Source organism: Cylas formicarius, unplaced genomic scaffold, assembly GCF_029955315.1.
Source record: "Cylas formicarius isolate icCylForm1 unplaced genomic scaffold, icCylForm1.1 PGA_scaffold_1__22_contigs__length_36826433, whole genome shotgun sequence".
Lineage (NCBI taxonomy): Eukaryota > Metazoa > Arthropoda > Insecta > Coleoptera > Brentidae > Cylas > Cylas formicarius.
In genome coordinates this window covers 25,480,222-25,495,914 of record NW_026844264.1, presented here as the reverse complement: position 1 = coordinate 25,495,914, position 15,693 = coordinate 25,480,222, and the positions used below count along the sequence as shown (strand labels likewise).

General features: G+C 33.9%; 3 protein-coding genes across 4 annotated transcripts; 2 read left to right on the top strand and 1 right to left on the bottom strand.

The window, feature by feature from the left end:
* The first annotated feature begins 751 nt into the window (after nt 1-751).
* On the top strand, nt 752-8,114 carry LOC132696888 (uncharacterized). Of its 2 annotated transcripts, none has more exons than XM_060661994.1 (2): nt 752-884; nt 6,438-8,114. In XM_060661994.1, exons 1-2 carry the CDS (start codon nt 871-873, stop codon nt 7,000-7,002), a joined length of 579 nt encoding a protein of 192 aa, XP_060517977.1. In that variant the 5' UTR covers nt 752-870; the 3' UTR covers nt 7,003-8,114. The 2 variants fall into 2 exon arrangements, with proteins under 2 accessions (XP_060517977.1, XP_060517976.1); XM_060661993.1 differs by lacking the exon at nt 752-884 and adding an exon at nt 4,398-4,616.
* Nucleotides 8,115-8,240: 126 nt separating this feature from the next.
* LOC132696886 (uncharacterized) lies at nt 8,241-11,721 on the bottom strand. The gene is made up of 5 exons (XM_060661990.1): nt 11,563-11,721; nt 9,631-9,787; nt 9,342-9,526; nt 9,127-9,284; nt 8,241-9,076 (listed from the first exon to the last, which is right to left on the bottom strand). The coding sequence occupies exons 1-5, from the start codon at nt 11,581-11,583 to the stop codon at nt 8,401-8,403; spliced, it is 1,197 nt and encodes a 398-aa protein (XP_060517973.1). The 5' UTR covers nt 11,584-11,721; the 3' UTR covers nt 8,241-8,400.
* A 2,207-nt stretch (nt 11,722-13,928) lies between these two features.
* Nucleotides 13,929-15,679, top strand: LOC132697220 (uncharacterized). Its single transcript, XM_060662544.1, has 3 exons — nt 13,929-14,090; nt 14,153-14,346; nt 15,500-15,679. Exons 1-3 carry the CDS (start codon nt 13,979-13,981, stop codon nt 15,677-15,679), a joined length of 486 nt encoding a protein of 161 aa, XP_060518527.1. The 5' UTR covers nt 13,929-13,978.
* Nucleotides 15,680-15,693: the final 14 nt, after the last annotated feature.

Here is a 15,693-nt window from a genome sequence, read left to right as displayed (position 1 = left end):
ACTTTCTTCTAAGTGTAAGCTCGCGTCCTCTCGATTCCACTTCCCGCATGTGAACACACTTTTACGACAACCCAATCCCGTATTAAATCCAGTTCTTCGGCATCTGCTACCGGTCTCGGTGTATTTTGAAACCGCAAAGCGAAATGCATTTCAATTTGATAATTTGCGGCGCGGCGTTACGTTTTGCTTCTACAATAACGTGCTTCAAGTTGCTCAACCCTTTTGAAAATTCCACCAAGCTGTTCTTCCCTCAGGTAACTGTTAGCAAGTTTCCACCTGTGGTAGAAGATATCGTCCAACGGATCCAGGCGCAACATTCGACTTACATCTACGAAGATCAGAGCAGGCCCGCTATTAATTACACTCTGTCGCCTGAAGATCAAGAGTATTTTGGTTTGGTTACTACCACTGAAAACTACGTGCCCGAAGACGGTGAAGATGTCAACACGGAAAAAGTGGCCTACTCGATTGAGTCGGATGATTGCGATCTTGAAAATAACTCTACTGATGAAACTACACGTTCAATGGAGTGCGGAGAAGAAATAATTGACACATCAACCGTTCCGGATCTAATAGAAAAAGAACATTCCGAAATAGTGTCGAATTACGGTCTTCCTAATGTCGTCTACAAGGGAATTTCTGGCACCCAATTTGCTAAAAGAAACGCTCCTCTCAGTATCGAATCCGACCTCGAGGATAATGACAATAAAATCACCCCTGTTCTGATACACAAAGATATAGTGACGTATTTTGAGTTACCCAATGCGGTTCATAAAGTTTCCAAGAAAGACGAACCTTTGAACTAACGGTTCCTCTTAAAGAACTGGGTGCCTAATTTTACAGTTTATTGACAGAAAATGTGAGCCCGTGATGAAGAAGAATGGGTAAGTTACAAATGTGTTTTATTGTTGGTTTCCTCATTAATAAAACACAAGGTGAAAGTTTTATATCAATATTTACAAAAAAACTTAACACAGTTTCCGATTAGAACCATTCGGTCTCACGTATACGTCGTCGCCGTATTTGTCTAATAATATATGAAGCTATAAAATCGGCATATACATACTTGGGATTTTGGTTAAAAACATACTGAATTATCACATTCTATGAGCGCAGTTCGGTTATTCCAAAGTCCTGATTAAGCCTTAATTTTCAAATTTGAATGTGATAGGTAATGTGGTGATCTGTGGATCTGCATTGTAATGTCCGCCGCAAGAAGCAGTTTTCGTGCCTTTTCAAGCAAAAAAAAAATTGCACACAAAATACAAATCTTATTTCTTGCAAAAATTTAATATAGTACAGGCACAGTTAGGTATTTATTTTATTGCGTCAAATTTCAAAAATTACCTTTAGCGTTTTTTTTAGATATCGGATTCTTATCAGGGATGGGTTAAAACCTACTTGTACCTATTTTCAATGTTAGTACCTGGTATTCCAAAACAACAATACAATTATTTTTTGACTTACATATAAAGGAAAATTTATACATTTAACTGTTAGTAGTTGATGAAAGTAATGAAATCAATTATTTATTTGTTGTTGCAAGAAAGTAAAAATTGTTCGATTGTTTAAAATTTCGACTTTTTATTTAAATAGGTGTAAACTAAAATATTTAAAAAATTCTTTCACAATTAGAAATAAATGAAACTTTAATTTTACAGTTTTTTGTTCAATTGAAATAATGGAAATCAATTCGGATATATTTTAGGTGAACATCACTGGTAAACAAAAATAATCAAAATCAATCATAAAATAAAGATTTTTACTAGAGTGGTAATTCCTTACCGGGAACACACTGTATGTCTTTTAGTACTCTGATATAATGTAGTTAAAACTTGCTTAGAAAAAATTACGAACTCGAAATTATTCACCATCTACCAACGCCCATGTAGTGGGTCATTCTTGAGGTCAATTTAAAACAGAAATAGCGGTACTTATATTCACTTATCCATGTGTATAATTTTTGGGTGTCGACTCACCAAGCAGGTTCCACCAAATTTGGGCATTTTTTCTGATTAATTTATTTTAAATCATATATGTTGATGAAAGTTACCGGTTTGAACCACATTTCTCGTGCAGGTAATCAGGTGGAATCTACGGAATGTTTCAGATTCGATTCTCACCATTGGGATCCATATGGCCCCAAAATCAGGGCAGTACTGTTAAAATTTTATTATATATTTTGTTTTTGTGTTTTTTTGGATTGATCAAAGTTAAAGGGCTAAATAGTCGGATGAGATGGGCCCTCTTTTTAACCAATACGTATACAATATTTAATCGTATTTGAAGTTTTTGTAATAAATTTATTACACTGAAATTGGAATAAAACAGTTTTTACATTTCGACTTTAACAAAAGGTGCATCTCAAACAGTTGCAATCACATTTAATTTTTCAAAGAAAATTCTCCATGCTACTGTAATACTTTTTATAAAACTTCTGGATTCCTCCTGGGTCGGTTTTTCTTGACTCGAACTAGCTAACGTTTCGCCAATCATCCTGTTGGCTTCTTCAGTTTTAGTCAAGCTCTGCCGAAAAGCCAACAGGATGATTGGCGAAACGTTAGCTAGTTCGAGTCAATAAAAACCGACGCAAGAGGAATCCAGAAGTTTTATAAAAAATGCAATCACATTTATTTTTCATCCACATTTCCGGAATCTTTTAGACTATTATCTCTTTCCTGTCCATCTGAACCAATCACAAAGACGCAGTTCCAAGTCAAAAAGTGTTTTCAAATGGTAATAGTCAACGCACAAATTTTCTAATTCGACCACCACCATTTTATTTGTTTGTCAAAGTAGAATCCCCGTCACTCCTATAAACTTCGAAATAATCTGAAAAAAGTTCCCAGCTGTTCCTTTTCTTCACGCAGTCATGTTTCTGTTCATGGTCTGCATGTAAGGCTCCAGTATCAACTTCATTTGCTTTTTTTTCTCCAAAGAAACTTCCACATGCCACTGTATCGTCGGTATGCGTCGGTTTTTGATGAATCGAACTTGCTGACGTTTCGCCAATCATCCTGTTGGCTTCTTCAGAGTTTGACTGAAAGTGGCTCGTATTTTACTCTATACCTGCTTATATATTGTTTGAGGGGGGCGGAGCTAAATGATAGGCATAAACACCGTCTCGGATGACTGATTTCCATATTGGCGACAGGTAGAGACCTGAGTCGTGGTTAGGTTGTTTATAGATTTCTATGGACTCTCGGATTGGTAGAAGAACTGATTACATGCAAGAATTTATGCATGGAATGCTGTAAACTCCTGACATCTCAATGGAATTTTGTCTTTGACGGACCGAAGATGTTGACAGATTTTTGGACAAGTGGTAAATCTGGTTTTGACGTTATACTTCTCTAGAACTTTTGATATGTGGTCAGTGATGATTTGAATGTAAGGAAGGACCACAGTGGCAAGTGTAGGATTGCTTTCGGCCTCATTGCTATTTCAAGGTTGTGGTGAAGTGTATTTTTTGATGGAATGCTTAATATCTTTAATGTGGAAATTATTAGAGAGAAGAGCACAGATAAGTTGTTTTAATTCTGGGTTCAGTGACTCGGGTTGAGATACTCTTACGGCTCTGTAAACAAGAGAGTTGGTAGGTTTTTTGTAAACACAATAACCCAATGTTAAGTCTGAATTTATATTGATAAGAATATCTAAGAATGGTAACAATGGTAAAACGTATGTTAAGGTGTATAGAGTTTAAATGTCTAAGAAAATCTACTAGGTTTCTTGACCATGAGGCCAAATAACAAAAGTATCATCGACGTAGCGTTTCCATAATTTTGGTTTTAGATGAAAGGTGTCGCTTTCTTCTCAAAGGCTTCCACAAATATACGTCAGCAAGTTCGACTCACCAAAAATCGACGCAGGAAGAATCCAGAAGTTTTGTGAAAAGTCTTCATCTGCTTTTGTTCTTAAACCTGGTAATATAGTTGTTTATTTTCACACAACCCTTTATAGCTAATATGTTGACTAAATTGGTTTAGCTTCCCTTCCAAAATTTTCGGTTTCCGACAGTTAAGACGTGACAACCACCATATTAACATAATAAAACCCTGTTCGCAGGCTTTTGAACCGAAGCGCGCCTAACAAGCTTCTTAATAACGCTCGTCCTTTGTTTAAAACAAATTACCTACTTCAACTCGTTTTTTCATCATATTTTCGAAACATAATATTACCAGCGAAAACTAAAAAAAAAATAGGTGTATCACTAGAAAATCCTAGCACCATAACGAATTTGACAGTAGATCCCATATTCGTAACGGCATTTTTACGTTGGCTGGACTTCCTGTATAAACTCGTTATCGGGGCATCTGAAAATTACTCTCAACTTGTCATACATACCGATAGTTCGGCAATTATCGCCTATTACTGTTCTCATGCATATTAAACGATGTCGCGCCGAAAAAAGGAAGAAAGAGGCTTTCTTTCTTCGATTAGCTTTCGGGTTGTTTTATTCTTGCGTGCGCCAGTGTTGAGAACATGAAGAACAACGATCGATGTGTGCTCCGTTTAGCGGTACTGTTCGTCGTCTCGACGATACCGGGTACGGTAATTGGAGCACCTACCGCCGCCAAAGAAGAAAGAGCATATATATTTTTGCCTGCCACTGGGTCAGTATTCAATTATTATGGTGTAAAGTGATTTTGGTTCAGTAAATCGGGTTTCATCTAACTACGGGATGTCAAATATTAGTTGTCCACAAACTCGCAATTTTCTAAATTTTTTTCAACCATAAAACTGATTTTTGTTACACCCGCGTAATCAAGAAGAAGTTTTCATTAGATTATTTAATTAATAACATATTTTCGATTTTTTTAAAATCAAATTTACATATCGTCAGACCACAAAGTTGTTCACAATGCGAATTTCGAAGTCTTGAGGGTTCATCTTTAGGTATTTATTTAGAAAGTGATTTATTAGTGAGTTATTTCTTATTTTCATAACCTGATATGCAGGAAATGCGAATGCTTTGGATTAAACATGCACTGACTGAAGCTGTATTTTTTATTTCCCCAATAGTAGAGATCGTTTTATGTCATACCTCGCGAAACCAGGTAATTCTGGATTTTCCAAACTCCTATCTTAAGTAATTTTGTAGGTTGATCTATTTTCATCGCTAGCATTTTATATACCAGATGTATAAAAGGTATGAAACTGTCTAATATCTCGAGAATTACACAATTCATCAAAAAGCAAAAAATGTCTTTTAATATTGAATTAAAAAAAACTGTTCGATAACACCAAAGGAACCCACTGGGGGTCAATGTTATGAATCCCGACCACCGTTTCTTTTTGGGTAAATTTTTTCAAAACGAGAGACGTGTGAACCTGACTTGACTATCAGAACTGATATCAAATTACAAATCAGTGTTTTAAATCTCCTGAAAACATTTGATCATTCTTACCCCATGTCTAAAGTAGCGGAAATTGACCCGTATAGTTCTTGACAAATAGGTCAAATCGCTTTTTCGGATTGCAACGCCATCTACCGAAGAAAACTTCGGACAAAAGTCTGATGTTTTTGTGGCAAAGCATCTGAATCTTAAATTAAAAAAGGGGGTTTCCATTTAAGATTTCGGAGTTTTCCCCTCACCTGTAGGTTTGATGTTATTGCAGTTTTCTAATCCAATTTTTAAAGGCCTTTTTGTTTGTTTTTCGATCATTTGTGTAAATATCGAGATATATTGACCACCCTTCTGCAATATATAAATTATGTACTACTCACCTAACGGGGGCATCATTTATTATTCCTGTCGAAAATAATAAAATATATTTTGTTTATGAAAAGTAATTTCATGCTGATAAAAAGATAAAGGTAACGAATTGAAAAAAATTCTCTTTCAGTAGAAATTTATTGCAAAATATGTTTCCAAAGTATTTTGCAGGTTTGCCTTGTTTTCGAACCAAATGCTACATCAAATTTAGATTGTTCGATTGGGTTTTCAACAAGATTACTAACTAGCCATTTGTATTTTGTTTTTTAGTAAGTTAATATCTAATAGCTATTTTAATTAGCTATTTAAATAGCAAATGTAACCAATAATTTTTTCGGCTTTAATCAGTTGTTAATGGACTGGTACCAGAACTACTTTTGTTCGCATTTGAATTCTCTATAATTCATCGCCTCAAAGTATTGAAGTTGCGTTAGTTATTTAAAAAAAAAACGTGTATATAAAATACGGACTGTCTTTCTTTTGATGGCACTAACCAAAACTGACCAAAACTTCCTTCGCTATTGACTGGTTCACTACGATTTAACAAAACTTTACTGACCATTTTGAATATTTCAATTTTTTTTTTCCAGAAAACAGAAGGTACCCATATATTTGTTTAAATTAACCACTCTATTATCAATCTTATTATCGAATTCTTTCTCTATTATCTTTTTCCCTATACATGCAATTCATTCAATGAAAAATGAAATGTTTCAGGGTCGTGGCGATGCCAGCTTTTGCGAACAATGAAGCAACGTTGTATCAACAGCTTCCTTATCAGCCCCATACTCGAGGTCCCTTTGACTTTATAGGCAATTGGATTCAACAATCTTCCTGGTTTCCCGTGGAAATTAATGTTCCAGACACGTTCGCTAATATAGGCAATGGTTTATCTCAGGTCACGCAGAACCTTGGCAACGGTTTCAATCAGTTCACTCAAGGGGTGACCCAAGCCACGTCGAACTTGGGCAACGGAGTGTCTCAACTTTCTCAAAATGTTGGCAATGGAGTGTCTCAATTTTCCCAAAATGTCGGCAGTGGAGTGAACCAATTCACTCAAGGAATTGGAAGCAATTGGAACCAATTATCTCAGAATTTCAACAACTGGGCTCAAAATTTGGGCCAGAGAATTCCCATCATTAGCAACTTCGTAAGGCACAAGGTACCAGGTAGCGGACTCATCGTAGTAGTACCAGTTGGAGGTAGTGACGTCGGGATAAAACCTGCAGGGGTTGGAGTCAATCAAGTTCTCGGGGATGAGGTTTTGGAATCGTTCCCATAGTTTTGCCGTTATTTTCTTGAACAGGGGGGCGATTTTAAGATTCTTACATGGCGGCAATTGGTGAATATGGCATAATGTTCTTGACATAGTTGAGTCAAGAAATCTCGCGTATTGTCATTTACATAAAACTTTTTGGGTTAACTATGTTTGATTTATTTTCGAGAGACAACTGACTAGTGATAAGTTATTTTAATTGCTTCATTCGAATATTTAGAGAAAATCTGAAAGCCGTGTCACTTGACGAATACATATTACGTTGTAAGGAAATTGGCTTAATCTATTTATTTATTTATTATAATAATATGCGCACTATTTATTATTAATTATTACTTTGATTACGATATAAAAACTTTATAATTATTGTTTGTCAATAATATATTGCGAGTATATTGTTGCTTATTATCTTCCTACACTACCTATAAAAGAAATTAATCTGGCACCATGGCATATATATCTGAAAACATTTTAATAGTATATTGTACAAGTTTGATAAAAGCTCCTTCAGTGGCGAGAGCAGGAGAGAAGTGAATGTTTAATAAAAAAACTAACCAAAACTAATGAAGCTGCTGATGTCCTACTCTAGCGAACTGTGAGCGACCCAATAGAAAGAAATTGAACATATTTCAGTTTATTTGACCGTTTAGTAATGTTTAGTAACTATAATTGTGAAAAATATAAATAAATTAAAATTATATCCTAAATAGTGACGTAGCTTATTTATTTTTTAATAATAAAATTTGACTATTTACACAAACTGTACCTATTAATTTTTATGAAATTTAAATCTTCTGTGTGCAGAATTCTACTTCAATTGAGTTTAGTTTTCCTCTTTTAATATTTGCCAATTTCAGTTATAAAATTCGTTTATTGAATTCATTTAAGATTAACTAGACGCGTTTAGTCCTTATAGCAAAGAAAAGGAAAAACGAAAAGAAGTGCAGAAACAAAGTAAATTCCCGTACATTGGTAGCTAACACCTGCGCAAATCGTAAATCATAGAGCAAATCCACCATTAAAACTCAACCCCTTTAGCGCTGTTGTGCAATTTCCTGCCCTGACGGACATGGCGAGTTACATCCTCTAAAAATTTTACATTACCCAAATTATTGGCGATCCAAATCTAACAACGAAAAAGGTGTCAATAGGAATAATTCAATTTTTTTTTAATAAAAATTTTTGGCGTTCAATATACAACCCTGTAGTCATGCGGCACAATCCGGTAGTCATCCAAAACAACATCTTTCTAAAGCTTTATATATTCCACCAAAAAAATTGTCTAAAAGCGTAACCGATTTCACATAACAAAATATTTAAGTATTTTGACGACGAGCGAAACTTTGTCAAAAGCAATTCCGCGCTGTTTGGCAATAAATTAAGTAAAAGACCAACGGCAAAGAACTAATTCTTCAAATATACGTAGCCCGTCGAACTAGAACCGCCATTGCCTTGTCTCTGGGCCAGCTGCGACTCGAATTTGGACTTATTCTCTTCATACACATCTCGTACGCCCGCCTCCCTCTTGAGAGCTGCCCCTTTTTGGACGATTATTCCTACAGGGTAATCGAAGCTGTAGAAGAAACCTTTAGGCGGTCCGGTGGTGTTTTCTTCCGAGTCTTCATCCGAATTAGCCTTCGCATATATATCCCTGTTTTCGCTATACTGTCCGGAGTAGTCCACTTGATTTTCTGGGGCGGGATTGTATTTGGAATAACCTTGAGCCCCAGGATTACCGGGGCCTCGATATTGACCGCCAAATTGAGCCTGAGAGGATCCGCCAAATTGACTTGGCTGACTGACTGATTGCGATGGTCCGGCAACACCTTGCGCTCTGTACAGCCCTGAAGAAAATTGCTGCGATTGCGCGGAGGTTCCTGATGGTTGACTAGATGAATCTGCGGAGTATTGAGCCTGGTGTTGAGATTGAGACGAAAACCCAGGTGATGACTGGCCGAAATCTTTCTGATAGCCGAAGGATAGCTGCTGCGGCTGCTGGTTGAATAGTTTCTGGCGTTCTAGCTGGCCTTGTGCCGACAAAGGTCCGCTGGAATATTGACCTTCGCTGTTGTAGGGGTTCCTAGAATCAGAATTTGTCGAACCGATGTAGACAAAGTCATAAGAGCTTACGCCACGGGATGCTGATTCCTCTCGGCTTCCTCGTTCCACCTCTTTAAGAATTCTTCTTTGGCAGCTTTTACTTCAGGCGAATCGTCGATTTGCTTGGGCAGAATCTTGGGCACGTTATCTATCTGGTGAAATCCGGTACCGTCGTCCCAGTATTCTACCTGGGAAAAAATTCTATTGCATTAGGACGCGGAAAACATTTTACACCTAACACGCACCCTTATTTCTTGACCATCACCTGCGATGTAATTGTAAGCACCTCTGAGATCGCCGCCTGCTTTTTTCTTTTCATTTTTGGCAATGTCTGGTACGGAATAACCATATAGGTACCCTCCGAGTCCGTCCTGGCCATGATACTGTCTCGCCAGGTAGATATCTTCCGCTACATGGTGGGGTTCGTTTCCTAAAAAAAAACCTAACGATAGCGAATTTTCGGCTAGAGTTGGTCATCATACTGGACCTAACTATCGAGGGTTTGACTTTAGTAAGTAAGCTAAACTAACGCACCCAAAAATCGGACGGCGGGTACATTCGAGTCTATCTTCGGAGCGTACTTCAACGTCTGGTCTTGAGATTCAATCACTTGTTGAGCGTCTGTTGGTTCCAGGTCTAAGAGACGAACCTCTTCGGCAAAGGACAACTTTGCGTAACACACTAGCCCCACCTAGAACCGTGTGATAGTATAAGTAAAACTAAAACGAAATAGACTCCAAAAACTCTAATTTAACTACGTTTTTAATCGGACAGCAACTGTCTAAAAGAGGTTATATACTTACTTTAAGGTCAACTTAAACGCTTTAGCAGAAGAGACTTTCATTTTTGATCGAAACTGGCTGCCACGTATTTTTATCTTTTCAAGCGGATGGTGGGTGCGTGTAAGTCAAACTATTTATAGTATATGTATATCGATTTTAATAACACCCTGTATATCAAAAGTCAAACGCTAATTATAGATTTGATGCTTTTTAATAAGCCGTATAGAATTATAGGTATTCATTTCTCAGACCAAAAGATTTGTTCCACTTCGCATATACAAAAAATGTAATTTTAAACGGAGGATGCATAACACTCGACTCAAATGTCCTGCTGGGTAAGTAACTTAAACGATTTGTCAAAACTGTTTTTTTTATATACGTAGACAGTGTTCGGGAAGGTCGTTTCCAATTTAAATAAAAGTCTCAAATCCTACAAGCCTAGAAATCATTTTCAAAGTAAAATTTTTAAAATTAAATTAAAAGCATATTTGCTGTACACATAGTGGTAAACAGTTCCAAATTTAGAATAATTATTTATTATTTTTTATATACGTGGTTGGAAATATTGATCTTCGTAGGTTAACAGAATAGAAACAGATATACTTTAAGAAAACATGGCTGTGATGCATTGCATTTACATTATCCACATTATCTGTCCATAAAGTACTACAAGACAATACCCTTAACCAATTAAACGACCAGATTATCGCATTTCTATTCAGTTCCATAACAATTTTGCTGCGAACTTTATTTAAACAATATATTTTTAGTTAAAAAAAAGGTTTAGTATCATATTAGTAATTAAACATTTTTTTTTGCTTGCTCAAATGAAAAAAGCAAAAAACTTAGGCAATTTGACGTCCCCTTCTATAACATTTGGGGTACCTTGCATAATTATAATAATGGTTATAATTTAACATATTTACTTTATCAATACTTGTTGTTGTTGATACGACGTTATCGTTTTTTTAGTTGTAACTGTTATGTAATTCCTTCAAATTTTCGTACGTTACATAAAAATAAAATTCAAAAATATATGTTTGCATTCGATTATCCGTTTATGCCTAGACGATTAATCATAAAACAGGTTCTTAAAACTTGTTTCCAAAAGAATATTATTAAATTTTGTATATTTTCAAGTTTAATTAATTAAATCTGAGACATGCACGTGCATACTATGTTTTTCGGTTGGGACAACGCACATTTTTATTACTTTTTAACCAGTTTAAATAAAAATGAATTTGAGTAGGCTGTTTTGTAGTGAACGCTTTAATGGCGCTCAACGCAATTACTGAAAATTTTTCAAATTTGATTAATTTGAAGTATTTTTATTTAATTGTTCTTTTATTTAACTCTAAGTGAATATTTTTCAAACTTTCAAGTTTGTTTAAATATTCTTTTTCTTTGCTATTCTCGTTTAATTGAACTTTTTTTTCACGATTAGCAAAGATTTTTCAAATTTCCAAATTTGATTAAATATTCTTTCTATTAATTGAAGTATTTTCTTTTAAGCTAGGCTGATATCTAAGCCGTTAATCGCTAGTTAATTCTTTCACAAAAAAAAATAAATACATTTATCAGTAAAATGTAATTAGTTACATAATTACTTAAACGGTTCTATTTCTGATTGGAGAAAATTTTCATTCATTTTTCATTCATTTTAACGTAACGATCTTTCACTTACCAAAATGATTGCACTTTTCATATTCCGTGATCGTTTCTTTTGTCCGCACCAAAAATAACGAGACCGCAAAACTAGGACGACGGCGAACTATGTTCGCCTTTTTTTCGTTAATTTACGTTTAAAAGAAACATATGCAAATTATACTTAATCATTTTCTATTTATACCTTATACCTTATAAATCCGCATATTTCCCACTCTTGCTCTCGACAGCGAATAGTGTCGAGAAGATGCGCGGGAAGATGATACGTTACAGAGTGGTACATTTTCAAAAACGCTATCGAAATGGTTTACGTACCCCATTAATTGGTTAGGAATAACTTAAAAAATAAAATCGTATTAACTCGGCACATACAATGTTACGCAATATTTTGTATGGAGCTTTAAAAAGGGATACTTTTATCTCAATTAAATTATAGATTAAACAATAGCTCCGGGGCCACCCTATTACAAAGAACGCCGCCGGTGAGATTCGTAGATCTACGTAATCACCCAAATATTTATATTTTTCTAGAATTACCTAAATCATCAATTATTAATGATTGTATTCTGGCGTATTAACGATTATGGGTTAGACATAAGAAATCCAATGAGACAATATCCGGTTAATACACGGCATTTCGGTAGCAACCTCTTTAATTAAATATATCCTTAAGGCAAATAAAATTAAGCAAGTAACTTCGTAGTATCTACTACGTTGGCCAACTAACAACGCAAAAATGTTGACTACGTTTTTGACCTTCAGTCAATTACCAATCATTATCACGCTGATTGTTGAAGCAACGTGAAGAGGTCAACATTGTCTAGGGCGTATTTTATCATTTGAGGCGGCGGTTTCTTGCCGGACTATTTAGAAAATATCTCGCAAGGGATAAGCCAGAGTCGGTTACATTTGAGAAAAGTTGCGCATTTTTATTCGTAACCATATGCCGTTAGAATAGTACAAAATGTCAGAGTAGTTCCGGACATTATAATTTATAATAAATTATAATTTATAAATAATTTGCACATTTACTTTGCTACTTTTTCCATTTTTTTTCAAAACACAAAAATAAGAATAAAACTAACCAAAAAAAAGTTTGTTTTATTTGATAAAATATAATTTTCATTAAACTGTCATTAATGAAATTACGTACGTTATACAATTTAAATTTTATATGTTCAATCTATAATTTTTTACATTTCGGTTCGTAAAACTGTAGTGTGTGTAGTTGTTCAAGCAAATTTATTGCAATTTTTTTTCTTCCAAATTATTAGAAAAAAGTATAGTTTCTTCTACCATTTTAAGAATGTATAAAACCATTTCGTGCCTACAAAGAGATGATTTTGAGCGCCATTCTTCAAAAAATGTTCAATGGTACCCAATTATTTACACTTTCATATTTTCCAAAAAAAAAAAAAAAAAAACGAAACCATAAAACGGACTCTACATGTAACAAAATGCACATATCGGTATTCATTCCGTTTTTGGACATACATCCTGGTTCGTACAGGATTTTAATTGACAAATCTGCGATGATATCACGTATAAGCTATACGCATTTTAATTCCGCAAAAAAAATACTATAGACGACCTTGACTGTCGAGCTTTTCTAGGTGTCGAACATACAAGGTCCGTCAAAAACAAACCCGATATTTGGGTTCTTTTATCACTCAAATATCATAAGTACAGATGCTTAATCAGTTTATGTAATGTTATGTAAATTGCAATAATCCGCTAACAATTTATCAAAACTATGTTATTAATTACGATTTTTTCATATTAAAGCTTTTTATAGAATTTTTTTACGTCATACTAAACTTTATCTGTAATTCTTTAATTGTTGGGACTTTTTATAAAGTATAAAACCGTTTTTTATTCGGTTTTTAAAATCAGACTGAAATTTCTATTAAAGTGATGTGTCATACTTGTTATTTAAATTTGTACATTTTTATCAATTAGTTATTCTTTATTATTACGTTTATTATTTTACTGACTTTAATTAATATTATATTTTTTATTATTTTCTACGTTAAGTAATAAAACTGAAATAAATTATATATATATATATATATATATATATATATATATATATATGTATATATATATATATATATATATATATATATATATATATATATATATATATATATATATATATATATATATATATATATATATATATATGTATATATATATATATATATATATATATATATATATATATATATATATATATATATATATATATATATATAGGTAATTAAATAATATGTTCATATTCTATATCATATTCCAATGAATTTATTTTGTGCTACATAAAAATGTACTTATGTATATTATGTAATGACGGAAGAAGTTAATTCTGTCATTTTTGCGTGACACTAAAAATGTTCTCCCACAAATTTTATATTGTTGCAATTCAAAATACGTAAACAATGGGAAACGCAGCTTCTTCGGGGAACGACGACTCTTCGAAAACTCAAAACGAAAGCATTATAAATCTCTCCGATCACTGTCTTGAAAAATTAACCAATGAAAATAAAGAAGGTAAAAATTAACGCATTTACAATAGTTTGAGTTGATGAACCGAATCAAAATGCCATTTACAGTTTCCGATACTTCAGATGATAAACAAAGCGCACTGGAAAGTCCTAGCGACGGAGAATGGATGTTGAAATTGAAAGGATTGGATCAAACTCATTCCAACACCAATGGAATCACCGTTGAAAAAATTTATAAGATGATAGAAAGCATCTACCAAGAACTTGAAGAAATGAGACCTGTAATATGTTCGGCGGATGAGGTGACCAATCTTCATCACACTAGCCAAAGCAACAGCTAATCTGACAGCTTGTTGTTCATTGCATAAGCAATTTTGACGCCGCTATATTCGAAAATTTGCATTTGCCGAGTTTATTAAGTTTAAAGGATATTTTTCTCATCTAGATGGTTTGGAAAGGAAATTCATGGCCATGATCAATATTACTTACTATATTTGAAACACGATTTATAATACTGGAAGGATTATTTCATAAGCTGTGTAAAATTTTGCAGATGTGAAATAAGCTTATATTATTTCGTCATCGTCAGCAAAATTGTCAAAAAATTAAACTTTAAATAGTGAGCAAAGTGGCCTGTAGAATCATTATTGTTCTTTCATCTTGTTCATGCTGTATTATAAGATCCCCATATGGGCAATATGTTTAGAGTACGTCAGCAATATCTTTTTGTGCCGGGTTCAGTAAAACGACATAACTTTAAAAAATACATTCTAAATTATTGAATTCGACGAAATGACTCGTTTTAGAAACAACCAGTTTTTAAAATCAAATGCAGAATAACTTTCCATTTTGTTAAATTGATAAGTATGATTTATGACAAAACAAAAAGAGGTGGTGAAGAAAATTTTGTTGTATTTAGCATCGGATTTTTCTGTTTGGATAGTATTTTTGTCTTGAAAACGCAACAACATACTAAAAACAGAGAAAACAAAAAATATAATTGGAAAAGTAGAACCTATCTAAATTCGATATCTTTCCATTTCCATTTCTTTTGAATTCCATATTGGATATGGCGGACTAAGTGTTAATGAGAACACCATTCAGTGTTAAACGACCGATTTATTGCATCGGCTAAGTATTCTACAGCAGACTGCCGTTATGGGAGAAGCCTTAAGTACCTCGAGTGCGTTGAATTATATTATGGTGTGTTAAGTTTGTTAACAAATTTGTTTTGAAACGTATGGACTGCAGTGGTAAAAAAACACTACACTAGAGAACAAAATAAAAACAAAAAAATCAAATTATGCTGTTCTAGAATCGGGTGTATAGTAATAATTTATGCTTCCAAAATACAACGCAAAATTTTATTGCTTGTACTTTTCCTATCGCGAGCAAGAACTGCAATTGTAAAAGAAATTATATTGAAGATATTAGTGACGTTAGTGCAACTTTTAGGTTATATACTGCTTGAAGAAACATCCTCAGAAAATGATAATGTGCAAAGCAACTATGGACGCTTACATCGACTGCATTGACACACATAGAATTAACATAATTAAAGAACAGATTGACTGCAAACTAAGAGAAAAGAATAAGGAAGAACAAAACATAATAGAGAAATTTTTGCAAAATTGAAATTTTTAATCTCT

Coding starts and splice junctions, on each gene's coding strand:
- LOC132696888 (XM_060661993.1), top strand. CDS start 4,486: ATGAAGAACAACGATCGATGTGTGCTCCGTTTAGCGGTACTGTTCGTC. Junction 4,617..6,437: donor ATATTTTTGCCTGCCACTGG/GTCAGTATTCAA, acceptor GAAATGTTTCAG/GGTCGTGGCGATGCCAGCTT.
- LOC132696886 (XM_060661990.1), bottom strand. CDS start 11,583: ATGAAAAGTGCAATCATTTTG. Junction 9,788..11,562: donor TGAAAAGTGCAATCATTTTG/GTAAGTGAAAGA, acceptor ACACGGTTCTAG/GTGGGGCTAGTGTGTTACGC. Junction 9,285..9,341: donor GTGATGGTCAAGAAATAAGG/GTGCGTGTTAGG, acceptor ATTTTTTCCCAG/GTAGAATACTGGGACGACGG.
- LOC132697220 (XM_060662544.1), top strand. CDS start 13,979: ATGGGAAACGCAGCTTCTTCGGGGAACGACGACTCTTCGAAAACTCAA. Junction 14,091..14,152: donor AACCAATGAAAATAAAGAAG/GTAAAAATTAAC, acceptor TGCCATTTACAG/TTTCCGATACTTCAGATGAT. Junction 14,347..15,499: donor TAATATGTTCGGCGGATGAG/GTGACCAATCTT, acceptor TGCAACTTTTAG/GTTATATACTGCTTGAAGAA.